Raw genomic sequence first — 27390 nt, 5'->3', positions numbered from 1 at the left:
ACCTTAGGATGCTTTATTAAACGGATCTCGGCCCCTGGTCGGTGTGGGGACTTCCCCGTGCCGAGGCTCGGGGAAGGTGGAGGTTGGGGCGCATCGGACTTACACCTTTCAGGACATTTGATCTATAAGCAGATCGACAGTATTTATGCAAAGTTTCAAATAACAAATCTCTTAGTGAAACAATTATCTACAATGGTATCTAGGAAACCTGTTGCTCTTGTTGTAGGCGCATCCAGAGGCATCGGCCGTCAAGTCGCCGTTGACCTCGCCCGCAATGGCTACGCTGGTATGTCAAGCGTCTCTGTATTTATTGTGCTTATGAAGCTAACACTTTAAAGTTGTTGTTGCTGCAAAGACTATCAGTGATCCTTCCAATCTACCAGAGCCTTTTCCTCCAAATCCCAACTCTTCTGCTTCTACCATCACAACAGTTGCTCGCGAGATTACTTCTGAAGGAGGCGATGCTACTGCTATTCAGGTCGACGTCCGCTATCCTGAGAGTATAGATGCTCTTGTATCGAATACTATCTCCGTGAGTTTACCAAATTTCTCTTCCTTTTAAATCTCCTTACTAACAATTCCAGACTTATGGCCGTCTAGATGTTCTCATCTACAACTCAGGCGCCATCTTCTGGGCTCCTGTCTCGTCGACTCCCGTAAAGCGCTTCCAGCTCATGCAGCGCGTCAATCCAGAAGGACTCTACGCAACGGTTCAAGCTGTTCTTCCTCGTATTTCTTCTTCAGGCCGAATAGTTGTTGTCAGCCCACCTATCTATAGTCGTTTCTTCCGCGGCAAGACTGCATATGCTATGGGCAAGGTTGGTATGAGTGTTCTTACAAAGGGTCTTGCCATGGACTTTGAGCGCGAGGGGAAGAAGGATATGGCTATCACATCTATTTGGCCAGCTGTGGTATGTTGGATCTGATACCTTGAGCTTGCTTTGACAACTGACATATTAGGCTATCGAGTCGGCGGCTACAGAGAAATTCACAGCCAAAAACCCAGAGGAAGCCAACGATTTACGAAAGGCAACCATCTTCTCCGACGCTATCCTCGAGATTCTCAAAGCTTATCCAAGCGTCGTGAACGGCGAGCTCCTCCTGGATGAAGATTTCCTTCGCGAACATGCAGGAATAACCGACTTTTCCAAATACAATGTTATTTCAGGTGCCTCACCACGGAGGATCATGCCCCAAAGTCTCCCAGACTTGACCGTAGCAGAGCAAGCAGACGAGGGCAAACGCTACGACAGCACAAAGGATAAATCTAAGCTATAAAATTATTGAAGATCGCTATTGTTTCAATATATGTAGGAAAAGAGACCGTTGTACAGGTAGCTAATAGCACGGAAAAAATGAACCTGCGCAGCCATGATATCCTCTAGAACACACATCTAATACCTCCTTGGCCATGGAAGCTGCGTTCACCAAACTCCTAGACATGATTACAAACGTACACCCGACTCTTTGAAACCCCTCCTTTCCATTCCTTTCCCTGCCATTTTACAAAAACACATATCTGCTGAGATTTTATGGTGCGCCAGCCATCAATAGGGGACTTGGCTACCTGGTCCCACTCCTTGCATGCCATCAATGTCCTCCATTACACTGTTGAACACGTGCATGATTTGGTCAACGACTCTGCTGCGGTTCCACTCATTTCTTGTGCGCCATATAGCGTCCATGAGCTCACGGTTGATTTGTTCAAGCTGCTCAATAGTACAGCCGCTTGTCGCGTCCGTTAGGTTCTGAAGGAATGCATCTATCTCGCCTCCAGCGAAAGGTTGAGAAGCGGAAGTGGATGAACCTGAGTTTCGAACCGACTGGTATTCATCAGAAGTCTGATCATTGAGGATGTTGGCCATTCCGCCCACACTCTGAGCCTTGAAACCGGATGATCGCTGCGAAGGTGGACTACCAGAGATGCCCGATCCTTGCATAAGGTTACCCCCTGCCGCAGCAGCCTGAGCTTGAGAGTGCAACCAAGAGTCTTCTCCGGAAGTGTTGTGCCCGGCTACGAGTAGCGTGTCTGGGATGTCGACCTGGCTATCATCCTCAACACCACGGTTCTCAGCATGGCCACCATTTGTCAGTTGACTAAAGTTTGACGAATGGTGAGTTGATGGATCTGAGGTTTTGGTTGTTGAAGCCTCGTTGATAACAGCTGATGGTGAAACTCCTGGAGGAAGAGTAGTCACTACTGACTTCTGTGAGATCTGGGTCATGCCAGTATGAGCCACGCTGGGGTCATGAGACTTTGGTGGAGGCCCCATGTCAGACATAGCCTGCGTATCATCGTGGACACCACTCATCTGGACATCCTCTCCCAATGGGTGAGTGAGGCCATTACTCAAGGGGTGTGATGAATCCTGACCAGAGGTGCCATGACCATTCGAGAGTGGGCTTCTAACTTGGAACCTGGCAGTTGTCCTCGATCCTGGCACGGCTTCTCCCAGAGTAACAGGGCCTTGAGAGTCGCTATCATTACCACCCAGATCAGATTGCACACGGTCTACGACAGACTGCATAGCTTTTCGTTTTCTCTCCTTCTCGGTAGCATCCTTGGCGCGCTGAACTTGGCGTCTATATAGAGCCTCCCAGTCAACTTGAGAGGTTTGGTTTTCGATACTAGCGACATCAACCTCGACGTTACTGAGGAGTTCATTGGCCTTGAGAGTTCGCTCCTTATCTCCAATATTTTTGGCGTCTTTTGCAAGAGCCTTAATATCGAAGAGAAAGTCCTTTGGGCGGGCATAGAAGCCGTTTGACAAGCGCTCCTCGATGGTGGTTGTCTCAAGGTTATAATAACACTTCCCAGATGTGGTATCTTTGAGAACGTCGTTGTCGTACTTGTCCTTGACGATCTCATATGGTCGACGTTGTCCAGCTTCAAGGTCCGGACGCACATAATTGGGGTCCGACTCGGCGAAGAGATAGTCGATCTGAGCTTGAGGGATGACAGGCTGCCTGAACTTCTTGTACTTTCGATTGATCTGATCCATAATGGGCTGAAGCTGGATCTTGAGAGCATTGAGAAGCTGGTGATCTTTCTTCTGTGCAGCCTTCATATCAGCCTTGGTAGGAGGCGGTGGTTCAATTGGAGGAGCCACGGGAAGCTCCTCGAGGACCCTCTTCTTCCGATTTTCAGGGTCGGGGAACTCGCGGGGTTTCTTCTTAACATATTGCAACGTTGTGCTGAAGTATTCCATTCGAGAATGCTACAAAAGTTAGCACAGGAGCCCCATTTCACAAATGTCTTACTTACCAGATCAGGTTTCTCAATTTTCATTTGGTTCTTCTTTGCGAACCCAAAAAAGTCGCGGAAGAGGTCACTGGGAAGCTCTTCTCTATCACCCTCTGCTGTCGCGAGAAGAAGAACTGGATCTGTAGGAGGAATAGATCGTAACATAGTCTTGAAAGTTGTAAGAGCAAGAGTGTTGTGTAGTGCCATATACCAAGCTTCGATGTTAGGGATATAAATAACGCTAGGTTTGTGTCGCCTGACTTCCGTAAAGAGACCGACAATGACCTGCTCCATAGCCTGCCGACGTTAGTCTGTAGTTTCCCTTGTGAGTGCACAAACTTACTCTTCCATCACCCAAGATGCTGGGAAGATCAAAATTCTGAACATGAACACCTTCGAAATGGTGAAGAATGGCAGAAGCAATGTAACTCTGTCCCATACCGCTAACACCATATATGATGAAGCGAGGGCGGAACACTCTGGATCGTTCAAACTCTTGGTGCATGGTTTCTCTACCAAAGCCATGATCATCGTCATCGAACTGCTCATACATGGCTTCTTGAAGAGCTGTCATCTTCTTCCTGCGAGGCAACAGGTCATCAAGGGCATTCTTGGCTTCGTTAAACTGTTTGCGTAGTAGCGGCTCTATCGATTTGGGAAGTGGTTTAGCGCCAGATGTCGCTGATCGTTCAGAGGAGGGAATAAGCTTCTTAATAGACAGCATAAAGTCAGTGGCATGAACGCCAATCTTCTCGGGGTCGACCACAAGCTTTTCCTTGGAGGCGTAAATTTGGGGATAGGTTCGCTGAATGGCATTGAGAGCTGCTTCAGTACAGAGAGCTCGTAAATCAGCACCACCATAGCCCTTTGTGTTCTCGGCTAGGGAATCTTTGAACTTCTCTGATAGTCCCCAGTCTGCTGTGTGAATGTTGAGAATTGACTTTCGCCCTTCGATATCAGGCAACGGGAAGTAAAACTCTCGGTCGAATCGACCAGGTCGACGAAGAGCAGGGTCGATATTGTCAGGTCGATTGGTGGCTCCAATAACAATGACTTGACCACGACCGTCCATGCCATCCATCAATGCCAACAGGGTTGAGACAATGGAAGCATGGATCTGTTCCTGCTTGCTGGAACGAACCGGCGCAAGACCGTCAATCTCATCGAAGAAAATGATACTGGGCTGAGTTCTGCGCGCTTCCTCGAAGAGCAATCGAAGCTGTTTCTCGGCTTCACCCACCCACTTGCTCAGGGCATCGGCACCCTTACGCATGTAGAATGAGATCTTACGACCGCCGGAGCCAACTGAGTTGGCCAGAGCACGAGCAAGCAGCGTTTTACCTGTTCCAGGAGGACCATGGAACAAAACACCACGAGGTGGAGTGACGTGGAATCGTGTGAAGAGCTCGGGATAGAGCAAAGGAAGCTGCACCATTTCCTTCAACTGGTCGATATGTCCCTGAAGACCACCAACCTTGCTGAAGTCAACGTTCAGGTCAACACCAAGAGGGTCAGCATCCGCAAGGGCTTTGCGGTCCTTGATCTTGCCAACGTTGGGAGCGCCAGCATCGGGGTTTAGGCCAGGGACACCGGGAAGAAGCCCACCGTGAGTCGCAGCTGTCGGTGTCATACCGACATTACCAGCTACACTAGAGCGATGCACCATCTCATCGTCGCTGCTGTCTGAATCGACCCCGCCAGCTGCGCCAGTACCCCAAGGCCCATTAAGAAGGGATCCAGCTCCGCCGCCGCCTCCAAAAGGTCCAAATGTGGTGTTGAGGCTGCGTTCCCAGCCTTGACTGGCACCGCCACGTCCTCGGCGCGAGCGCGATTGTGCAGCAGGAGCCTCAACTTCTTCCTCTTCAATATTAGCCGAGGTGAGAGGAGGCATGTAATAATTCACGCGTGTTCTTGCTCGCCGAGTGCTTTCCTGGTACACAATGGGTGATTCTTTCCTTGGGCGACGGCGACGAGAGCGCGAGTCCTGCCTAAGTTCTCGTGCCTCTTCATTCAGCTCGTCCAAGTCAAATTCGGGTTCCTCGTCTCCAGAGTCCCCACCACGGCGAGATCTGGCGGGTTGGGAACGTCGGCCGCGGGGAACCGGGCTATCAACGTCGTCGTCATCTTGAGGTAGGGGCTTTTCTGCACCGGAGCCCTCTGCATCGTCAGACTCGTCGCCTGGCTCGAAGTCACTGCTGACTTCTTGAGACTTTTTGCTCGATTTGCGGGTTAGTCGGCGCGGCTTTCTAGGTCCAGCATCCGACTCAGCTTCTTCCGGTGCTGCAGAGGCGTTGGTGCGGGAGCCACGGGTTCGGCGGGTGACAGGCACATCATCCTCATCATCCTCCTCCTCTACCGTCTGCACAGGCGCATCTTCTCCAGGTGCATCCTGATCAGCAGCATCTAGCATTTCTTGATCAGCCACTTCTTTCTTTTCAATCTCTTCAGGATCTTGAGATAATTCGTCGGGCTGGTCGGCTTCTCTGACTTCCTTAAAGCTGCTTTCCTGTGTAGCCTCTTGAATCGTCTCGGGGGCGTTCTTGAGGCCCTTAAACCCACGGGTAGCTCTTGTGCTCCGAGCGAATGTCTCGGGGCTTCTACTTCGCGAATCGCGTGACGGGACGGCGTGTTTCCCAGAATTGGAAAGTTCGAGGAACTCTTCAGCTTCCTCTGTATGAGCTCGAGTAGTCCTACGAGGTGCAGGCAACTTGGAGTTGGTGAGTTTCAACTTGACAACCCTGGATCTAGTTGACCTGGCAGGCTCCTCTACTGGCTCGCCTTCAGCGTCGTCTTCTTTGACATCTTCGTCTTCATCAACTTTGATCTCCTCATCACCTGGCTTATCAGATTCATCGCCAGTGGCTGATGCTTCTTCTTCGCTACTTTCTGCGTAGTTGCGGGGCTGCGTGGCAGCTTTTCTGGCGCGACGACCAGCGGCATTCACAGGAGCAGCATCATCCTCTTCTTCGTCGTCGTCATCGAGGAAATCGTCCTCGTTGCTATCAGAGACTTCATCCTCGTCATCATCGATGTCCGAACCCAGGTAACCGTTCCTGCGTCGGCGACTGGGTTTTCCGCTGCGTGAACGGGAGTGCTTCTTTGTGCTTTTTCGGGGTGGTCCAGCTTCCGAAGGGTCGAAGTTTTCGTCTTCGGGATCGGACTTGTTGGGATCAAAGTCCTCGAGGACTCTTTTGCGTTTGCTAACCATGGTTGTTATGGCGTTTGCACGTAAATATGATGGAACGTTATCGGCGACGGGTATAATTGAACTTGGCGGTTCTGTACACAAAGGGAGGTCAACCAAGGGATGCCAACAGGGTCGCAACAGTCACAGCCATAAGCGCGGACCTTGCATTACATTCATCGAATCGTCGCGTTCCTTTTGATGAATTTTTGGGAATAAACTCACCTATATGCGCGTCTAGATATGATTTCACGTCAAAGCATGCATGGGCGCGGCCTGGGTCGCGGTTGAGCTTGTGGCGCTCAAGATCGGCGCAAAGACATCAAGTAGAAAACAAGCCAAACAACCAACCCGCGCAATGTCGATGATTGAACTGGCTGATGCTGATGGTATATTCGAAGCAAACGCGGTCAAAATAGGGGATGGAATTTGGGGGTTTGCCGCGTGAAGTGAAGGTTTAGTTACGGATACCAAACGACAGGTTAGCAATGTGGACCCACTTTCATTCAGGCAGTTGTGGTTCCAGTCTCTGATTGGTGGGTCACCACCAATTTCAATGTGATCGCAGTTTAATTGTGCTTGATCTACGAAGCTCTCATGACGAGAACAAAACGACGAATTCTCAACATGGCTTGTTTATTGGCTTTGGGAACTTTTTTATTGTCGATAAGGTCAGTTTCGGCCTCAAATTCGTTTTCCTCGCATTTTTGACCTTACTCAAGCCCATCTGCACTTTCAATTCTTGATCATATTTTCCAACATGCTCACATATAAATTCGATCTATCCCAGCTCGTCCCCGGTAGTCAGCTTGATTTAAAGCTCGGTATCGTTGTAGGGCTGAAGACGTTGACAGCATGGTGCATGCGCAATACCCCAGAAAATTCATGCCTTACAATTTAGGCAGCACTACACAATAGGATCTCACGAACCACAACAATAGATCACACATGATCATCGATGAGCTATTGAGAGGGGTTTATGGCTACATGCGTTTCACTGAGTAATAATTATATTGGAATTGGAGTTCGTGGAACCATGCGCTTGGTATATTCTACTGGACCTATTGCACTGTATTATCATTAGCACATTATTTTAATTGCAAAGGGGTGATCCACGGTATCCCCTTTGAAGCTATCATCTAACATGGTGAGCCATAGTCCATACATATGACAGAGAATAAATAGAAATTACCCGTAACACAGGAGATGAGGGGATCGTAAAAAACGTCAACCCTTATCTATTGGACACCGCGTATAATCAGCTTGGTCTAGATCTCTGCTCGGCTGTTGAACCGACCTACCCTAGTGTTTCCAGGAATACAACGGGAATAGTCACATTTTATCGTAATATTCCCGGGCCTTGAATACCCTCGCAGTCGGATACACGGCCAAACATTACGCGTCCCAGGTCTTGGCTCATAATCGCCAAGACTAGCCACGCAATGCGAAGATCGTTCCGAATGCGAAGATCTTCACGATTCGTGAAACGGAAAACACGGCCTGATCAGACTTTTGTTTTCTTGTTCTACATCACACCAAATTTAGAAAACGGTTTTAACAGATTTTGTAAAAAAATTCGTATCGAATTCATGGACTCATTGTAATAGGTATTGTTACACAAAAATGGTATCATGTCTCTTGTGGTACAGTCATTCCCACCCCGACTCCTAAAAAAGTTTCCCTAATTGTGCCTGGTTGGATGGACAATTGTCTTTAACCATACCAAAGACGCCAAGCTTCCCAATGAATGAGAGTGTCCGTCCCGTACCAGCCAGTGACGATGAGTGAGTGTGAAACAACCAGCACAAGGTGTTATGTTGCTTTGGTGTGATTAGGCGGTCATGCTATAGTGCTGGTGATGCTGCAGGGCAGGGTTTCTTTGTTCTTGTTCGTATGTGCTCGTACAGCTGACACTTCAATCCTTGCCCAACATTGCCCGGGCGAGATCAGCCAGAGAAGGGCCGCCAAAGAGGAACTGGCTTGAATGGCGGCCACAGTAGGTAACATTGTTGACTGGCTGAGGAGCAGCCTTGAACCAAGAGCGGGAGGCTTTGGTTGTGGAAGATGCCGTAGATTGGGTCGAGAACTCGCTGGAGTATGAGTTTGTTCGTTGCTGAAATAGCTTTGTTAGTGGGGTCCAGGCCAATTCTGAGTTCAGTGTCACATACCTTAGACTCCATGAGGGGAATTGGCTCAGTGCTTCGTCCACGCTGCTCCTCAGAAGAGGTTCTGGTGCGAGAGGATCCGAAAGCCATTGTGATGTTTGTAAAGTTGAAGAGTTGTATGTGGTGTATAGTTGAAGTAATTGCTGGACTGTCTTAGTCTGCTGGGTATGGGTATCGTAGATGTATCGTCTATTAACCTTCAAGGTAGTTGTATTCAAGGCACTCCTGGTGCAATCTAAAAGATGTTCAAGGAGAGTTTGTTTGTTTATGAAGGAACTGATTGATGATGATGAGAATACGATAGAATCATCAAAGGGGGGGAAAGACTCCTTTAAATAACAGTTCTTGTCAACAATGCTTCTGCGGCTGATCTACCCCAAGCTGTACCAAGACACGCCAACCCTAGTTGCTACGTAGCAGATGCCGCCCTATGGAGCGACGCTAAAAATGCCTGTAGTCAGACGAAGGCTTGGCTAGCTTGGCTGTTCTTGGGTATGACGTGCCGGTTTGGATAGCTTATGGATTCCGCGGGGTCCAATTGAAGATACGATGCGACCTTGTGGCTCACCTTTGACATTGATCGCCGTGCAGGTAGCCACTCAGGTGTAAACGAGGAGTCAGTGCTGAGTACGAGTGATACGGTAAATATTACGATAGGGTTAATCGGAAAGTCGCATGATAAGGGAGTCAGACACTGATGAGCAGTAAATAGCTCAACCATAGCCAAGTCCCTTACTTTTGTCCATCCCTTGGTTCCCCTTATCTCCTCTCCCCTCACTTCCCATCCAGCGGAATTCCAATGACAACATGTGGAGCCTACGGACGGCACTGGTCGGCCGAGATGCTGACATAACCCCGGACCGTCATCCGCCGGGTGGAGACCGGTTTCCCCATAATCGGAAGCACCGAAGCATCGGCACCGTTTATCCTGCCCGCCAAGAGAGAAAACAAGAACCTCGTGACCACGTCTCCACCAAAACCCCATTTCCAGAAGCTGGCTAGAAGGAATTCTATGCATGTAAGACTGACGGTCTTGGTAATGATTCGCCCATCCGTATCAGATAATGTCGAGATAAGATCAAGGTCTGTCACACAGAACCCGGGCGTTCTCTCAGCCTTGGGCCGAGAGAACAAACTGTTGCTTGGCGGGGGGCTTCTCATATCTCCGATGCAACCTCATTCTGGCTTGGTGAAGTCATGGAGAATTATCATGAGATACGCGGGTCGGGATCTCGTTGGTCGATTGAATATTGGCATTTTTAGCGTATGCATTATTTTGCTGCCTGATGGCTTTTAGGATAAATTGTCATAGCAAGCATTTCAGGGTTCCACGTCAGATGCTTAATCGTACAAGCAAGTGAATCAGATCTGCACATTGGCTGATTTGGTTGCACACGTACGCATTTGTTAGCAACTTCACCTGATGTCAGCCTTACTATCCTCAAAAGTGGCTTACCCTAAGATCGATTTCGCCAAATAAACTCAATTATCCTACGAACCTTTGTGTCGGTACGCAACAAGCAATCAAGAGTCCAGCTGCTCAAAATAGCTATGCGAGAACTCTTTCTAACCAAGAGATAGTGTAGGAACGTTGCATCGCGGCGTCTTCCACTACTGAGAACCTTAAGCAAGAGACACGGTCTAGAGCGTAGGGCAGACTGACGAGCTGCAGCCACATAAGCCCAAGCTCTTATTTTTAGTGAAACTATTGCAAGGGATGACGATGTGGCCTTGAGCTGAAAGCCACAGTTGCAAGTGTCAAACGGCACTTTCCAGCGAGGAGGTTATGATCCGATTGACCTTGCTTTATCAGGTTGGTGTCTTTTAATTGACGTGTTCTAGACCCTGCGATGACTCTTCTCCAGGGACCGAGCAGTGACGAGCTCTTAGACCGTTGCGTCGTTTGCTCTAACGGCCACGCCGTCAATTACGTCGATAGGTTGCATCTCACAATGGTAGCATCTGCTTCATATCCAAAGAAACTCCCACGAGTCTCTATCAAGAAGCGTTCGTCATCTTGGCAACATCTTCTTTGGAACTAAGTTGCCGCTCGATCCTTGGCTATCATATTTATTGACAACTTTTTGCCTTTTGGAGTATTCACGGCAATTTTGAGATCAAGGTTTCGGCCCATGATCCATCCCAATTTCGTACCTGCCTATATCAGCCCTATCTTGCGTGCTGGGAGTCTCAGAGATTCGGGACGTGCTGAGAGGTGGATATTACGGCCCATCTGGTTTAATCTTGGTACTTTTGTCGTATGATTTTCCTTTCTCCTTGTCATTCAGTGGAGTAGCTTGTTCTCTCTTCATTGAGGAGATGAGCAGGCCTCATCTGAGTAGCACCGAAGGAAACTTCCGTGAGGTAAGCATCACAATTGTTGCTACGAGGTTTTATACTTTGGATCGGTGTGGTATTATTTTGGCCAATGCGAATGTCTTGTATATTCTTTGCTCGAACTAGACGAGTGGAGATATCTTGTTAGATTTAGAATGAAACTTATGAATGATTCGAGCAATGAACAAGGAGCCACTGCCAGGTATTAGCCTTGTGACTGAAACTTATCACATACTTGACCTTAGTGCATGACTGACGCTGGAGCCGGACCGAAAATTTGGATGGTCGTGGGTAAATACTTCGTGATAAATCGAACAGCCATGGACAAATCACCGCTTGTGTTGTACTCCGGCGAGTTCTCCCGGTTGAACCACTTAGTGTCTTGATATTCATTGGAGAGCATATCATTCAAGTAAATGTCAGTTACTGTGCAACGTGAGACTCGCCATGATAGAAGTACCTAGTCTATCTCTCTCCGAATATTTCCTCGAAACCTTGTGAGGAAGCCAGCCATCGAACCAGTGAGCGGCTCAGTTGACATACATTTCGAGGTCGCTTAAAGCGAATGGGCCAACAAAGTTTGAATTGAGATATGACAGAGCTGATGTACTTTATTATTGGCTACTCCAGCTGCTTACCTTTCGAGCCCGTCGTTACACAACGCTCCGGAAGTGCACCTAAACCTGCACCTTGAGAAAAGGAGACCGTATTCAAATAGAGACCGCCTGAGGAGGATGTCATTGGGGGTGGATAAGAATATCTTGTTGCAAACGGATAGAGTTGTCTATCTACAAGTGTTCGTACCAATTTACATGTGATTGAATATGCAATCGATGCGACGTCGTCGTATAATTCGCACGTATTGACCAGAGGCAGCGTGACATGTGAATACACCATGTGAAAATTCTTGTCCATCGTACATTTGACACAGATATACTACTAGAGTGTTGTCCATAGCATGAGCAGTCAAAATGTATCGCAAATTATAGATTCTGGCAATTTGTACTGCTGAAGTAAAGCGAACTGTTGACATTGGTGGCTTGTTACAAAGGAAGTCCCCAATTCCTGGAATGGCAAGCTCTAAAGCTTGCTCGTGTTTTATTTACAAAATGGTTAGTTTCTGTCTGCGTCCAACTGATAGCGGGTTTGCTGAGGTGGCAAGGCCTTTGATGAGTGACAGGAGTGCACTCGTAAATAAGACGGGTGATATTGGGATTGACCTCGAATATCCATGGTTTTCATCTCAGAACAGACTCGCTAAGAAATAGAAACTGCCATGAGACTATATCTGTCACTGGTTATGGCTTGTAGAGTTCATATGAAAGCCAGTAGCTCTTGGTAGGTATTGGACGGCAGGGTTGTACGACTTGCTACACCGTGTCTTTCATAGATCAAACATTCAAGATACAAGTAGACCCTCACCGGAAGTCTGAGTTTATCCCCCATCGTAATACAATACATTGCTGCACATCCTGATGGGAACAACGTGCTCGTTCTCCCTGACTCGTCGCTCGTAACTTCTTTTCTATTCAGAACCCCCGATCCAAACCCAACTGTGTTTACGCTTAGGTAACATCACTTATGAACTTCTTAGATATGGGTGTTTCTTTTCAGGAAACTCGACTCTAATGATCAAGCGTCTGCATCTTATTACTTGAGTATGAGCGACCTTGAGGGGGCTATGTATTCCAAAAGCTGGCACTCTCGAGTCATATTTGTCAAACACATGGGGAATCTATTCAACGAAAAAATATCACTGCAGAACCAGAACTTCAGCTGGTTTGTAATGCTTTTCATATCTGCCAAGTCTCATATACAACTGATAGAGGCTTGACAGTGATTAGGTTTAAGCTTCAAATTTACTATGGCGAGCTCCTATCATAGTATGACACACGACAACTCCTACGTGTCTCACATCTTTAACCTAATGGCAATCAGGCATTGGAATTCAGTCACTCCAATAACAGCTACAGAAGTATCAATAAGAATATGATATCTGAGCAAACCGTCAAGTCTCAGTAACCTTAGACGACAAGGTTACTCCCAGCTACATTATTCCAGGTAACTAATTAATCAAGGAATACTTGTTACATCCAAAATACATAAATGGCTTAAGAGGACTTGCCATCTTGACGCCAATTAGTAGAACGGGAAGAACACACTTGTCGGCCTTTCCAATAGATTCAGTACTGGTGTAAGACTTGTAAAGATTCGTAAAGGTTTGGGTATCAATTGACTTGCAGAAAATTCCTCAATATGCTAATAAACAGTATCTACCTGCAATATCAAGCATCATCTTGGGAGACCTTTCCAGTCATCAAACATGCTCCAACTCCTCTCACCATCTCAAAGGCCACCAACTACCCTAAGCTGCAGACTGAACAACCCGCGTTGGCTGAGTGTCATCATCCTTAGGCTTAGGGTATGTCTTCTTGTCAATAGCAGCATACCCTTGTGAGAATCTATCCAGCATGCTGGCAATCCACCTCTGTTCTTTCCCAGTAGCGAACTCATATACGATCCGTATGGCGAACCCAATTCGATATGGCCCCATAGTGCCTCGTCCCACAGACTCTACCGACCGCAATATCTGATTTACGAAGTACCGGATGGATATCTCCGAGTTAGCTCGCGGTGTCCCACATTCGACCAGTGTCTCTTCTAGAATGAGCATACTTGCCCAGTATCCCATGAGTAAGGACCCGGCTACTGCCAACTTGTGTTCCAGCACTGTCTCGAACAGCGAATTCGCCGGGTCGGTTGGCATAACCTCGACCGGTCTTGGAAACTCAAGCGCGTCGAAATCGTCGAACCATCGCGCCAATCTCGCATGTTCCACGGTGGCTAGGTGGGCCAAGGCGGAGATTTTGTCAGGCTCGACAAATATGCCCGCCTTGTTAGCTTCTCTCAGAAGATAAGCCCCATGCAAAATAGGTGTGAGCTGGGCCAGGTTTGCAAGGAAGCCATCACCGACGCGGATGTGCTCAATTGGGGCGTCAGGAGCATAGATGAGACGTCTACCGCCATCAGACGTGACATGCCTCCATGCTGGCCTCGACAGGAACAATTGGTCCTTTCCGGGATAGAACATGTCGCTTATAGTCTGGCATGGGACCGTGTTAGTGGTGACCCCGCTAGGGTAACATTGTCAAAGCCGTTGCAAAGGGACGAAAGATCCACTCAAGGTGAAGGGCTAGGATGACAAGTCCACTTGGACTGGATGGGTGATATGTGAGATGCTATATCGCGCCATCTCAATGCAGCAATGCAGAGTAACCCTGCTGGTGACGAAACAGACACAGGATCAAACGCATTGTGCTCCCAAAACAACGATTGGTTCTTACTGGAAGACATTCGCAAGGCTCCGTCACTTGACCTGGAGATAATGCGAGTTCCTTATCCTTTGCCTTGTTCTTGTAGTCAAGGAGAAACGTGTGACATACAAGAATACCACGGCATGAGAGCAGCATAGCTGCGTCCCAGCCTTCGGCGTGAGCTGCTGGTCCTCGCTGCTCCATTAGAGTTCCAATGCCTTTGGCATGTTGGATCCAAGTATCGGGGACAGTTGTCCCAGCAAACAGCTATGGGGCGTAAGCTTTGAATAAAGAACAGTGGTAGCAGGAATACCTCAAAGTAGCATAAGAGTATAGCAGCGCACAGGGTCTCAGATGCCTTCCACTCTGTGGAGTGTTGTAGAGCGGCCTGTAACTCATTGAGTGCCAAGCCATATATAGTTCTGCTTTTGGCGACCAGGTCGGCATTGGAGTTTGCTTTGCCAGTAAGATGTAGAGCAAAGGAACAGATAGCCCCGTCGAGCAGAGCCCGCTTTCCTAGACGATCAATGTTCAACCATGATAAGAGTGTAAAGACATCGGTGGACCGAGTGTAGTTAGTGGACGACTCTATCATGTTGAGTAGCAGTGGCCCTCTTGGCAACTCCAGCCTCAGCAGGGTTGGTGAGGGCCTAACCAGAGACCATGTTTCTGAGTCTGATGTAGCGATATCAGAGCCCGTTGTACTGGAAGAGGAACTAGTCGACACTTCTTCGCTTTTGCCCTGTCGCCTGCCGCGTTGACGAATCTGATGCTTCTCATCGACAAACTTTAGGCCACGAGAATAACCTGGACACTCTGCTCCATATTTGATGCAGTTGCCGCAGGACGGCTTGAGAGTATCACATTTGACCTTCCTGGTTCTGCAAAGCCGGCATCCAGTGCTCCTCGGAACACCAACCATGACAAGGTTAATCAAGGGCTCACCGCCGGTTCTTAACTAATCATCTGTGCCGCTATCGGGGTCGGATCAGATCGACATGAACCCCCAGCGGTTTAACTTCCCGAAGCGGCCGGCGACGTTGGGGGGATTGTGATGAATATGTTTGTGCTGGCGGGGAAGAGAGATGATTTGCGCTGTCGGATCGGCCCTTTAGAGAGCATCCGTCTTCGCGGGGTTTCTATGTCGTATTATTAAGGATGTATGTATTCTTCGGAGGCAGTGTGTGCTATTGTAGAGTTTTAAGTTCAACAAGGGATTCAGCGCTACCTCTTCCTCCATATGGAAATCAGCCCCAGAACAGTTACTACGCCTCTCGCAAATCTGACAACGCGGATCACGCACAGTACTGCTACCTTTGAGAGGATTATGTAGTATCGACGTCTAGTCTATTCAGCCTGTCACGAATGGATTTGTTCAAAAATCTGGAGAAACTATGATCGAATTCCACCAGGACCATTTTACAAGCTGGCCCGAGGCTTGGTGGTGTTGCTTTCAGTCAATCTTTCTTGTCAATGTCGATCATTTGATGTATCTGTAACATCTCGTCGGTCTCCCTCTCAGAAAGCTCAGTTAGGACAACTTCACCGAAATTGAATAATAGACAACGGCGGCCAACCAGCCCATGGGGAGAGTGGACTACAGCATTCTCCGGCAATTAGCTGCGGGAATTACTACATTGGAACGACGCTAGGGAGGTTTTCAGAGAACCCTGGGAGATATCCAACTCGTCCTGAGAACTGAAATGAATTCATATCCCTGGTGTAATCTATCTGAACATAGGGGCACGGCCCAAATCTCAACGCAGTTGGCCGCTGTGGCCCATGAGCTGAGACGCTGTTACATGCGCCCAGAAATTAAATCGTGGATGTTGAGAGATTGATCTGCATTACCCAAGCAGTTTCGCTTTTCTTTCGAGTACCGAAGAACGGTTCGCATATTAGCCTGTGCGTGTGTATTGGATTGCGTATATCGAGCTAGAGACGCCGAATGAGGAGACGAGCACTTTAATGAGTTTTAGATTAATGCGATAGCCAAGCTAGTTGTCTAAATTGTTGGTCGAACCCCGAATCCAGTCGGTCCAGACGGGCCAAAGGGTTGTTGAACGGCAAAGGCGGGATTCTGCTTGGGTGGTTAATTGAGTTGAGGCTGATTTGAAAAGTAAACAGCCGCGACAGCCAGAGCAAAGACCTTACGGTGGCAAACTGAGCAATATATTTAGTATGAACCCTGCTTTGGGGGCCATGCTCAGTTTCTCCTACAAGCAACTGGTCGTGAGGCTCAAAGCAGTGTTGTAATGGGATGTGTACACCAACCTCGGCAGCCAAGACCTCAACAACACACATTTGGTCTGTTGCAGAGCCGAGATTTGAGTTCATCTCAGTTCTTTCTATCTATGGTCAATGGGGATCTAGATAGCATGACTTGCTTCTGCTCCATGAGGCGCAGTTTCTATAGCATGGTTCAATATACAGCAATAAGCATGATGAAGCAATCTAAAATATCACCAGAATTTAATGTGCCTGTCTCAGAATGTCGATTGAGACCCCAGCCTGCGAGCTTGTTTCAACCCTGGAAATGTCCAGGATGTCTCCTCCATTGTCATTCTCTACCTACCCCAGACCCGTAAATTGAGTCAGACAAAGACTGGTATGTAAATGACGGTGTTTTGTCGGTGAAAGACAATCCATGAACAGGTTTCTCGTCAATAATAGTCTCTCTGTTAAAGTTTTGTGCTTTCGGTATTCATTCCCTTTCTGCAACAAGATAAACATGCTAGAAACCTGATCTTTCCAAGTTCTGACGGGACTTTCCAAGTCTCGCTAGCATTGGCTATTATGTACACATCCATTTAAGCAAAAATACACGCACAATCAAGTTCCTCAGTGGGTACGCGATTGACGACCTGCGGACCCATTCTAAAAATACGCGGATGACTACTATTCTTACTTGGAAGAGGCGAGGAGACTGGAGTACCATATCATGCTGTCATGGAAAATTCCAGTACCATGCATGAGCTGTTGTTATGATATAGAAACAGGAGAAGCAAAGCCAAGGAGAATACCTATGATATGTAAGGGTCAGCAATTGTGGTGAGCTGAAGAGACTCTATGGTAGCAAGAGTCAAGCATAGGAATGTCTCTCAGGGTCAAAGTGATAGAAGATGGTGTCGTCTTGTAAAACATGTCTTGTCAAATCCCCTCCTATCAGAAGTCGAGGGCTCGTTTACGATTTCATCGTGCATGAGATTGGCCTCTTTTTTTTCGCTTCAAGATCCACTGGACTCGCGTCTTCGGCCCATAGGGGCTCTTTTTGAGTGTCCCACTGTGGCCGTTGAAAGTACTGGACCAGTTGGACTTATCAGATGTTTGGTGTCAGATCCCACGCATCCTGCAGAAGCTACTGCAGACTGCAAGCCATGAGACGCTTCTCTCTGCCGACATCGAGCCAACGGCCTCGATCATATGCCAGAGGAATCCCAGGGCTGCGGGTACATGAAAAGAATGGCTGCGGCTGAAGGAATAATTGGTGTTTTCGTATCGTGCCGGGCGAACAATAAGAGTTGAGTTGCAGAAAGTTGGCCGACTTAAAAGAAGTTCAGCAGCTGAGTGGGTTCACACATATCTCGACTGGGTAGTCTTGTTTACTGGAATATTGAGATATTTGTTCCTTCTTGGAATCGGCGAGTCATTGTCAGATTGATTACATATTTGTTAATATCGCCAGAATAGCTTCAAGAGCTGTTGGTTATGTTAAACACAACGCCAAGCGATACCAGACTGTTTGGCTCGATCTAACGTTAGCCGCTATCAATTGTCCGGCTTAAAAGTCACATAACCTGAAAGAAACAGCCGAAAAAAGCCATGACCCTTTCCAGACGAGACACACACAAGCGCGAACCCCTAAAGGAGCTAAAGCGTGAAAATCAATCGTATCTCAATGTTGATCCTCTCAACGTCTATGATGCCCATTGGTGATTGGCACGTCTGACGTGGATCAGTTACTAAGCCAGGCTTATCCCCTGAATGTCCCTTGCTTTGGTCCAATTCAAGGATGTGTATGTATGTCTTGTACTGTACTGTACACGCAAGTATTTTGTGCAGCGGCCGGAAAACGTTCATACCCCTGAGTATGTATCCCGTAGTCGCTGTCTGTTGTGAGGTGGTTTTTCTCAAGACCCCGAAATCCGTTTCGGTCTGCTGGTTTGAGACGGCAACAAACATAGGACCGCCGACAAGCGACGACGGGACGGAAAGAAATTCAGGGACTTCATCCCAAACACCAATATAGCCTCGCACAGAGACTGCACCAATGTTTGAGCCCTTCCTGGTCCCGTCAGCTGGTCACTGGGCAATGCAGCAGAGGAAGCACAGGCAAAAGCCATCAAACTAGCACGGACAGGCGTTTGTTCCTGGATCAATGCTCTCTGCCTCTCTCGCGACAGCCTAGAAAGCACAACAGAGCGAGAGATGAGAGACCTCGACGTGGTCACTCTACCGAGCCAGGCTCCCTGCTAGCTCAGTGCAGCGGTGACCAATGGTGAACGTACTGGCTCCTCTGGCATTGACAAGACCCGCTCAAGTCTCCTGGGAGTTGTGGGATTTTCACTTGGGGAATCCCTGGGATGGCTCCACGAGCACCTCGTGTTTAGGGCGAGTGCGGGTGCATGAGAGGCATGTGTGAATATCGACCATCTCGAGATGCCAACAACAACCAGACGGACGGAGAGAATTGGCTTACGACGTCTTGCCCCTTGTCCCCTGCATGCTGACAATACTCTATCTCCAGGACTACGGAACAGTTACCAGCTTGATACGTTGTCTTTGAACGCGTGAGTTTGTGTTACTATTTGTCGTTATCAAGCTGAAGACCCAAGAGCGGATGTTTGAGTGAGATAGATGAATCGCGGCTGTCACTTGCCTCTTCCTTCCTAGCAATCAATCCTCATTCGAGGCTATTTTCTGAATAGGCGTTAGATTGCAACCACACTGCTGTCACGTTCATGTCGAAAGGGTTGCATGTCCGAGATCATTTGCGATAGGCCGCGTTGGTGGCGGTCATGTACCCGGAATTTTGGGCCTTGGACCGCTAAATTATAGGGACTCTACTGCTGTCTGTGCCCTGTAGCAAACAAACTTTGGCAGTCCACTGTAGTGAGCTCTGCACCACGGGGTCCCTTTTCTGCAAGTCCGACCAGGGCCATCCCATGCATTATTATTAGCGTGTGGATAACACGAGTTACGTACCCACCTGGGCTCTTGAGGTTTCTCAATCACCTCACCTCACTTTCTGAACAACAGATTGACTTCTTCACCATCTCATCTCATCGTCTCGTTGTTTCTCCTTGTTCAGGTGTCTTTTCTTCCTTTTCCTTTCTATTCTCCTCCTCATTATCGCCATCACCGTAACCCATCGCCATTTTGGCCTTCTCTGCCCCTCGTCTCCCCGGCTCGACTTTCTCCAAATTGCCGTACCCCTTTCTCTCGGCCGTCGCTTGCCCCGAATCTCCCAGAACCCTTCGAACGCTTTCGATCTTTCGATCTTTCGATCTTTCGATCTTCCACATTCTACATCTATCGTCTCCTGTGATCGTTTGGCCTCAGACCTCGACACTTGTAGCGTTCTATCCGCAGTTGCATTTGCTTAGCCATTCGCTTCTGCTCTCTCCAGACCCCTGTGACGATTCTCGACGACTGGAAATCTGCCTACCCTGTCGATCATAACCCTCATCTCGCGAGCGAACTCCGTAATACTTTGTTTCCTCGCCTCACTCGTCTACTTCACCGTTCCATTGCCCCGAACTGTCGACGACCCTCTCATGTTCCGTTACAACTAGGTCGAGATTCAAGCTGTCTGTCACGACTCTTGATCTTGTCCCCAATCTCCATTAGCATATCTCGTCTCGTAGCAGAGTCAAAGTCTGCTCACGGTAATAGTGAGCTGCTTCATCAGCACGATCAATTCCCTTTGTTTCTGGTCGCTGGCGTCCTTAACTACAGCCTCCTCATCTTCTTTCGTTTGTCATAAAGATATAACAGGAAAAAAAAATATAGGTAGGTGGTTACGCAAATCTCTCCCGGTTATCTGCGGGAATGCAACCCAAGAAGGGATATCCGGATTGTTCAAGCTTTCTTTGGTCTTTGTAAGCCGTGTCTAGTGAAAACCGTGCTAACATGAATCTTGGCCACAGTTGCTCTTTTGTTGAGTGCAAACACACTGCACCTCGAACCGACCTCGTCCGATCCCTTCGAATTAAGACCGAAGGTATTCAACAGGCACTCTCGTGGTCACGCTTGTTGTTGACGGCTGCTCTACTGCTCGTTATACGTCAACGCAAACTATGGCTGCTCTGGTTCAGACCTTTCCCCAGCAAACTGCAACGGTTACAATGCTCCAGACCCGACCGTCTTCTTCAACAAGCATGATACCCAATAACCAAGGCCAGGCTGGCCATCAGTATGCGGCAGCGGCTCAAGCCCCAAGATATGCCGTTCCTTCTCCTACTGGCTACCGGGGTAGTTCGACTCCTGTCCAGCAATACGCTTTCACTAGCACACCGACCCTGAACCATACACAATCCTGGCAACCGCAAGGTCAACCGACGCGAAACTATAACCACAACGCCAACTACGGCGGACGCCAGTTTAGCTCCTCAGCTACCAACGTGCAATACAATGCCATGGGCGTTGGCCAAACGGGTGCTCGTGATGATTCTGCCATTCCTCAGCGACGAAACATTGTGCCTGCTCCTCGACCTCATTCTGCCTTCCTTGCTGGCCCTACACAACCAACCTCTCCAACTTCTTCAAGCAAAGCTGCACCGGACAGGTATAGACGGTCACTCACTCCTCAACAAAACCAGCACGGGCGTTCTCAGAGCACAGCTGTCCCAGTGAATGGAATGCCTACTGCAACTCAACTCTATAATGGCCCCAATCCTGCCCGCTCGGCGATTCCAAACAGACCCAACAGCTTCTACAACGCTATGCCTGGCACATCTATGGATGATATGCAACTTCTTCAATCTCCCATGGATGATTCAAACCGATCCCGCCGTCGAAGTCTTCGTGCCGATTCTGACCTGTCGAAGCCTGCTACGCATGACAAGAGCAAAGCAGATGGAAACTCCCAAACACTGCGTGTTGTCACTAACGCTGCCGCACACTCGCGCAACGGAAGTTCTGAGAGTGTAAATTCCAGCCGCAGCAGTCACTCTCGACCATCCTCGGTAAGTTGATGATCCTTGAAACACTATCCAATCAGCAATGGGTGGTAAAACTTGAATGCTAACAGGGATGTTCTGCAGTCTGCCAACCGTAATGTGTCTGCCCCCACTGGAAACCCCTCTTCCCAGGCAAACAGCGAAATCACTTCTAAGCAAGATCACGCCAAGGTCAACATCCCACCTCGAGGATCATCTTCCGATGCGATTAAACGCACTACAAACCCTTCACCTCTCTCTAGACCAGCTACCATGGCTAGCGAGGTCGCTGAAGACGGATCTTCTAATGCATCAGGTGCGGGTAAAGTAGACTCACCCGCGGCTAAACAGCTTGCTGCTATCAAAGATAAAGGACGCAAATCCAAGAGCAAGACCTCCAGACTGCGACGTGCTTTCTCATTTGGAAGCGCAGCCGACTTCCGTAATGCTGATGAGGGTGAGGGAGCTGATAAGACAGAACCCTCCAAACTCCACAAGGACCCAACGGCCGACGAAGCTTACGATGCCGAACAAGCACGTATCGCGGAAGCGCAGGAGGCTGCAGGCCTCGGACACAGCATCTATGGTGGCAGATTCTTTGGTGGCTCAACCGACAACCTCTCCATCTCCTCGACAGCGTCATCGGCTTCTATCATGATTCGAAAGATGGGCCGAGGTATGAAGAAGGGTGGTCGATCTTTTGTTGGAATTTTCCGACCCAAGTCAGTGATTGGAGTTGCTCCTGCTGATGGACCTGTAAAGCCCGAGGCTAGCCAAGCTGCTGTATCGATGGTCACTGTCGAGGCTGAGACTCAACGAGTTAACGTGTCGGCCGATCCCAGACAGACAGATACCTTCCCCCATCTTGAGCGCAATTCGATTGATACCAATTTGGGTGTTGAGATTGCTGAGCGTCTTGGGAGCTCTGGAACTGACAACTCGAATTCGCGTAAGAGTATTGTTGGGGGCGACAGGGAACGTGCGGAGGTGCTTGCTGCCGTCCGCAAGGGAATTCTGAAGCGTAAGTCAAAAGGTTTTCTTATAAATTCTCTTGCTAACAGTCTGTAGGCCCTGGCTCAGCCAGCCCTTCCATCCGTCCTGCTGATTCCTCGCCTGGCCTTGATCTCCCCAGCGTTCCTGCTGTCACCGATTCCCCGAACTCCAGTGCCCCTAGCACTCCCAACGACGAGTCTCAGGGCCATCGCCGAACTGGCTCGATTGCTATTGGCAGCGAAGACTATTTCATGTCCGCTTTGAGGCTACGACAGGACAGCAAGAGCGCACCAAACACTCCCCACGGATCTACCAAGCGTAACGCTACTTTCTCGCCCCGTATTGTCTTCCACGATACTTGGCCTAGTCAGGAGTACGATCGTCGCGGTGAGATTGCTACCTGCAACCGATTGACTCCCATGCTTGCGCAGCAGATCAAGGAGGAGCTGAACACCTTCAAGATGGTACGTTTTGACATTGAGAATTACAACGACACACCAGTTGCTAACAGGTTATAGGAAATGGAAGTTCACGAAAACTCAAAGATTTACACGCACTTTTTCTGATGATGGCAATGCCCACCACGAGGAGCTAAGCTTGTTAGCGCAGTGTTTTGTTTCCTTGACTGATACCGGAGATCAAGCCGGAATCTTGTATTGCAAGCAACCATATTAACCGCTTGGGCGTTTGGGACAGCATTGTACGGTGTTAATGGTGTTGATCACTCTAACCAGTCTCTACATGTCATGTGGAATTTAGACCAAAGAGTCATACATTTCTTTAATTTTGCTTTACTTCATCTCTCTTTTCTTTTCATCTGGGACCGACGAGGAATGGAGCGTAATGGCAATTACATACATACATATTTCTGGGCTTGCAGCAGTGTAACCATTGAAACGGGGACACCGCGTTAATTCACAGAACATCATTTGCTAGTCTTGTCGACATGAACCAAAAAAAATCAATGGAATGGATACATCATTAAGTTTTAATTGCTTGGCCGGAACATTTGACGTCGCCCTGTGAATGTTTGAGACATTACTTTACCTTGTTTTCAGCGCATCAGTATAAGTGCTCAGGGTTTTTCCGAGTTGGCTTACGAGATGCAGGCATCAGGGGCTTAACATGATCATTAATCTCGATTGTGTGTGTACACTTCAGATTTTGTTTGATCTTCATTTGATTCAGGAGATCGAATCAATTTACAGATAAGGGAAGGGTAACTTGTGTACATGATTTGGGGTGTAGGTTGCTTGGCATCTTTAAAGAGACCCACTATTGGAGGTACATGAGAAGAATAGAACGGTACATGTACCCACCCTCTGGATCTCTCGGAAATAAGGCTTAAGCCTCAAAGTCCCCGCGATCTCTTCAGCCACAAGCCTCCCCCACCCCCACATCCGGGCCGCAACATTACACGGAGGTAAAACATTGGGAAAAAAAAATATTTTGGTGGTCATACAAAGGTTGTGAACACTCCCTCTCAACCACTTTGCGCCACGTCTCGTTAAACACTCTGGATCGATTAACACGACGAGCCTGGCTCTTGAAGAGTCCGGGATATCTACATCTTTCTGTTTCAAGCCCCCGATTTGTCTGTTTCGCACAGCGCATGTCTACAATGACGACCACAGAGGAGAACCCCACCAGCGCGGGGGAGCACCCTACCAAGCTGCAAGGACGAGCATTCTACGAGTCTATCGGAAGCCCCAAGTTCATCGTTGCGCCTATGGTAGACCAGTCTGAATTTGTAAGTTGTTGTTCGACCTAGTCATGTGTGGTTTGACTGACAGCTTAGGCCTGGCGCATGTTGACTCGAAGTTTCATTTCACCCACTGAACAAAAGAGTCTCCTTGCCTATACACCCATGCTCCACGCTCGACTCTTTTCACAGGACGAGAAGTATCGCAAGGCGCACTTCCAATCGGTTAAATCCGACGGCGAAACTCCCTGGCTTGACGGAAACCCTTCTATCGACCGACCGCTATTCGTCCAGTTCTGCGCGAACGACCCCGAAGCGCTCCTTTCTGCCGCTAAGCAAGTCGCCCCTTACTGCGATGCTGTTGACTTGAATCTCGGATGTCCTCAAGGTATCGCACGAAAGGGAAAGTATGGTGCTTTCCTCCAGGAAGACCAGGATCTTATCTTCCGCTTGATCAACATTTTGCACAAGGAGTTGCCTGTGCCTGTGGCAGCCAAGATTCGAATCCTGGACACGAAGGAGGAGACCCTGGCATACGCGCAGAATGTCCTGAAGGCTGGCGCATCCATCCTCACTGTCCACGGCCGACGAAGGGAGCAGAAGGGACATTTGACGGGCCTGGCTGAGTGGAAGATGATTCGGTTTTTGAGAGATAGCCTACCCAGGGAGACAGTCATTTTCGCGAATGGAAACATCCTTCAGGAGGGAGACATCGAGAAGTGCCTCGAGGCTACAGGAGCCGATGGCGTGATGAGCGCCGAGGGCAACCTCAGCGACCCAGCTATCTTCTCAAAGCCACCAGCCGTCGGAGAGGAAGGACGAGAATATTGGAGAGGAAAAGATGGAAAAGGGGGTTACAGAGTTGATGCTGTGTTCAGACGATACATGGACATCCTCCACGAACACGTTTTCGGAGAGAAGCACATCGAGCGCCGACCACTTTTCATGCCTGGTGACGATACTGAGTGGATGAACGAGAGCGAGACAGTTGAAGACGAGCCACCGTCCAAGAAGCGAAGAAAGGACTTGGGCAAGAAGGGGGAACAGGGACCCAACATGTCAGCCATGCAACCCCATCTTTTCCATCTATTGCGACACTTTGTCTCCAAGCACACCGACGTGCGAGACATGCTAGCCAAGAGCCGAGCAGGCGACATGGAAGCCTACGAGCGCGTACTATCTGCCGTGGAGCGCAAGGTTGCAGAAGGTCTCATTGAGTACGAGCGCACCAATGGGGAGAGCGTTGCGGAGACACCATTGGCCGAGGGCGAGGAGGATCCTCCTGAGACGGAGAGCTCAGTAGGCACACAAAGACGGTGTCGAAGACCCTGGTGGGTGGTTCAACCCATCATTCGACCCCTACCGAACGAGGCGTTCAAGAAGGGGGCTTTGACTATGAGTAAAAAGGATAAGGTCAAGGCGCAGGAACAGAAACAGGAGGAGAAGGGCAAGCAGGAAGATATCAAGGCACGAGATGAGGCTTTGGCGGGATAGAGTTATGATTATAATGGGCATTATATAGATGGCGTATAGGGGTGAAATGTTTAGAATAGATCAAAAGACATAGCTTCTCACAGTAATGATTTGGAATCCAATTATCTAGTTCAGAGTGCAAGGCAGATGAGGAAGTGGAACTAAATGAAGATGAAAGAACCCGAGTGTGGTCTGTTTCATCATCACATTGCCACAGCGTGATCAAAGGTATAAAGGCAAGATTGATACAATACTATATGAGCTTTTATTAAGCTTTTAGTAGATATAATGAAAGATCAATATCATGGATAGGATAAGGAGTTTGAAAGACAAAACGACAATGAAGAACACATCGGGGACTCCTTATACCCCCGAAGCTTTCCTCATTCTTGCAGGGTTGGATTGCGAAGGCAACTCCAATGTAAAAGTTTTTAGATATAATAAAACCTTTCAGGAGAGGTTGTCGTCTATTAATATTTCTCAGAGACCAGAGTGGCAAGCATCCGAGTCGTTCAGCAAAAGACACCAAGAGGCGTGGTCTCGATGTGTTCTTGATGCTCTCTAGATCTGGAGCTGGAGCTGTGACCCAAAGTTGTGGTGTAAGAATGAATTCTGGTTCTGCAATCTTTGGGAACATCATATGAGCTCTAGGTCTTTCTATGGATGCTAACTAATATCCCACGCCATTAGACGCACCATTATTCTGTCTATAAATTGAAGTTGTGCTACCTTATTTATAGAATACGCCTTTGAAAGTGAAACACTTGACCGTTTTTACTGTAGTTGTTATATTTTCCACATTTGATGGGGACTAAGTCAACTAACATGGTGGCATTTTCGTCACGCAGATACTACTCATCGTTCGGAAACGTTTAAGTTAATCTTCTTTACTCGAGTTCTCAAAATAGACGCCTTAAGATGTATTGTGCCTCAAATCGTAGTGTTTGTTTCTCTTGGTTCGTTTCTTACCGTGTTGAGGCAGAACTCCATCCTTCATACAGCCAGAATTTATGTAAATCAAATATGATGATTATAAAACACTCGCATATACAAAGAAACAGAAACAGAGTTTGCAACTACTAGAATAATTCACCTGAAACAAAAAGTTTAGGCAATAGTGTTGATGTCAGTGTTAATGCCAACGTTAGTGCCTGCTTTGGCTTACCAGTAGCTTCTTAAACCCACGGCCAGATTGCACCTCTTTCTTTTCTTCATAACCCCTTCATACCAAACACAGACAGCCATAAACTCGCAATAACTTTTAGAAAGATCATCTTCACAACTGCCTCATAGTCTCTCGCACCCGGGACTCCACTCCTTCTTGAGCACCGACCCAGCACTCTCATCATGGCATGGTTCACCCTAATCCTCCAGGCTATCGACCTCATACCCGGCGGTCCGTTACCAGTTTAGAAGATATTTTCAAATACAGAATTCATTGTGCTAGCTTGGGACTCGCTAAGGACCGCTCGCAGCTTGGGTTCAGAGCTTGATTGGCAATATTGTTCTTGTGCGCCTCTTTGCAATTTTCAAGAGTGCTGGCATGGGTGACTATGGGGTTGGGATCTTGGTAAAAGCAATCAATATGCTTTCTGCCTTGATGGGTTACGCCTTTGCGCGTTTCGCATACTCAGATCTTGGCCAGGGGAGGGAAACTGATAACTTCACTTATACGCAGTTTTTCTTGTCAATCTGATATTGGACTTTAATCTCACGTCTCTTATAGCCTCTGGATAATATGAACACTTTGACAGAGTATATTTCTCACCTTGAACCAAATACACGGTTACCTCTCCTTGTCACACATAACCTTACTAC

The 27390-nt window shown here is 48.2% G+C and overlaps 6 protein-coding genes across 6 annotated transcripts; 3 read left to right on the top strand and 3 right to left on the bottom strand.

Annotated features, from left to right (window-relative positions):
* Positions 1–123: 123 nt before the first annotated feature.
* On the top strand, positions 124–1278 carry FOBCDRAFT_316751 (uncharacterized protein; the record flags this gene model as incomplete). The annotated part of the gene is made up of 4 exons (XM_031175788.3): positions 124–286; positions 339–532; positions 585–911; positions 961–1278. Exons 1-4 carry the CDS (start codon positions 193–195, stop codon positions 1276–1278), a joined length of 933 nt encoding a protein of 310 aa, XP_031046921.2. The 5' UTR covers positions 124–192.
* Positions 1263–6925, bottom strand: FOBCDRAFT_156736 (uncharacterized protein). Its single transcript, XM_031175787.3, has 4 exons — positions 6654–6925; positions 3588–6523; positions 3266–3541; positions 1263–3218 (listed from the first exon to the last, which is right to left on the bottom strand). The coding sequence occupies exons 2-4, from the start codon at positions 6450–6452 to the stop codon at positions 1548–1550; spliced, it is 4812 nt and encodes a 1603-aa protein (XP_031046920.2). The 5' UTR covers positions 6453–6523; positions 6654–6925; the 3' UTR covers positions 1263–1547.
* A 1065-nt stretch (positions 6926–7990) lies between these two features.
* FOBCDRAFT_217238 (uncharacterized protein) lies at positions 7991–8936 on the bottom strand. Its single transcript, XM_031175785.3, has 2 exons — positions 8597–8936; positions 7991–8541 (listed from the first exon to the last, which is right to left on the bottom strand). The coding sequence occupies exons 1-2, from the start codon at positions 8681–8683 to the stop codon at positions 8344–8346; spliced, it is 285 nt and encodes a 94-aa protein (XP_031046918.1). The 5' UTR covers positions 8684–8936; the 3' UTR covers positions 7991–8343.
* Positions 8937–13140: 4204 nt separating this feature from the next.
* On the bottom strand, positions 13141–15416 carry FOBCDRAFT_217230 (C6 zinc finger domain protein). The gene is made up of 3 exons (XM_059609479.1): positions 14558–15416; positions 14374–14511; positions 13141–14033 (listed from the first exon to the last, which is right to left on the bottom strand). The coding sequence occupies exons 1-3, from the start codon at positions 15164–15166 to the stop codon at positions 13296–13298; spliced, it is 1485 nt and encodes a 494-aa protein (XP_059464401.1). The 5' UTR covers positions 15167–15416; the 3' UTR covers positions 13141–13295.
* Positions 15417–20099: 4683 nt separating this feature from the next.
* On the top strand, positions 20100–23053 carry FOBCDRAFT_20545 (uncharacterized protein). The gene is made up of 5 exons (XM_031175781.3): positions 20100–20256; positions 20394–21431; positions 21510–22425; positions 22473–22861; positions 22916–23053. Exons 2-5 carry the CDS (start codon positions 20544–20546, stop codon positions 22961–22963), a joined length of 2241 nt encoding a protein of 746 aa, XP_031046914.3. The 5' UTR covers positions 20100–20256; positions 20394–20543; the 3' UTR covers positions 22964–23053.
* An 814-nt stretch (positions 23054–23867) lies between these two features.
* On the top strand, positions 23868–25694 carry FOBCDRAFT_217225 (dihydrouridine synthase-domain-containing protein). Its single transcript, XM_031175779.3, has 2 exons — positions 23868–24147; positions 24196–25694. The coding sequence occupies exons 1-2, from the start codon at positions 24010–24012 to the stop codon at positions 25591–25593; spliced, it is 1536 nt and encodes a 511-aa protein (XP_031046912.3). The 5' UTR covers positions 23868–24009; the 3' UTR covers positions 25594–25694.
* The last annotated feature ends 1696 nt before the right edge of the window (positions 25695–27390 follow it).

Source organism: Fusarium oxysporum, chromosome III (genome assembly GCF_013085055.1).
Source record: "Fusarium oxysporum Fo47 chromosome III, complete sequence".
In the NCBI taxonomy this organism is placed as follows: Eukaryota; Fungi; Ascomycota; class Sordariomycetes; order Hypocreales; family Nectriaceae; genus Fusarium; species Fusarium oxysporum.
This window is presented reverse-complemented; position numbering and strand designations above follow the sequence as displayed.

Coding starts and splice junctions, on each gene's coding strand:
- FOBCDRAFT_156736 (XM_031175787.3), bottom strand. CDS start 6,452: ATGGTTAGCAAACGCAAAAGAGTCCTCGAGGACTTTGATCCCAACAAG. Junction 3,542..3,587: donor GCATCTTGGGTGATGGAAGA/GTAAGTTTGTGC, acceptor TAACGTCGGCAG/GCTATGGAGCAGGTCATTGT. Junction 3,219..3,265: donor AAATTGAGAAACCTGATCTG/GTAAGTAAGACA, acceptor TAACTTTTGTAG/CATTCTCGAATGGAATACTT.
- FOBCDRAFT_217238 (XM_031175785.3), bottom strand. CDS start 8,683: ATGGCTTTCGGATCCTCTCGCACCAGAACCTCTTCTGAGGAGCAGCGT. Junction 8,542..8,596: donor TTCCCCTCATGGAGTCTAAG/GTATGTGACACT, acceptor AAGCTATTTCAG/CAACGAACAAACTCATACTC.
- FOBCDRAFT_217230 (XM_059609479.1), bottom strand. CDS start 15,166: ATGGTTGGTGTTCCGAGGAGCACTGGATGCCGGCTTTGCAGAACCAGG. Junction 14,512..14,557: donor TACTCTTATGCTACTTTGAG/GTATTCCTGCTA, acceptor TACGCCCCATAG/CTGTTTGCTGGGACAACTGT. Junction 14,034..14,373: donor TCTCATGCCGTGGTATTCTT/GTATGTCACACG, acceptor GTCCCATGCCAG/ACTATAAGCGACATGTTCTA.
- FOBCDRAFT_20545 (XM_031175781.3), top strand. CDS start 20,544: ATGGCTGCTCTGGTTCAGACCTTTCCCCAGCAAACTGCAACGGTTACA. Junction 22,426..22,472: donor CCGCAAGGGAATTCTGAAGC/GTAAGTCAAAAG, acceptor AACAGTCTGTAG/GCCCTGGCTCAGCCAGCCCT. Junction 22,862..22,915: donor AGCTGAACACCTTCAAGATG/GTACGTTTTGAC, acceptor AACAGGTTATAG/GAAATGGAAGTTCACGAAAA.
- FOBCDRAFT_217225 (XM_031175779.3), top strand. CDS start 24,010: ATGTCTACAATGACGACCACAGAGGAGAACCCCACCAGCGCGGGGGAG. Junction 24,148..24,195: donor TGGTAGACCAGTCTGAATTT/GTAAGTTGTTGT, acceptor CTGACAGCTTAG/GCCTGGCGCATGTTGACTCG.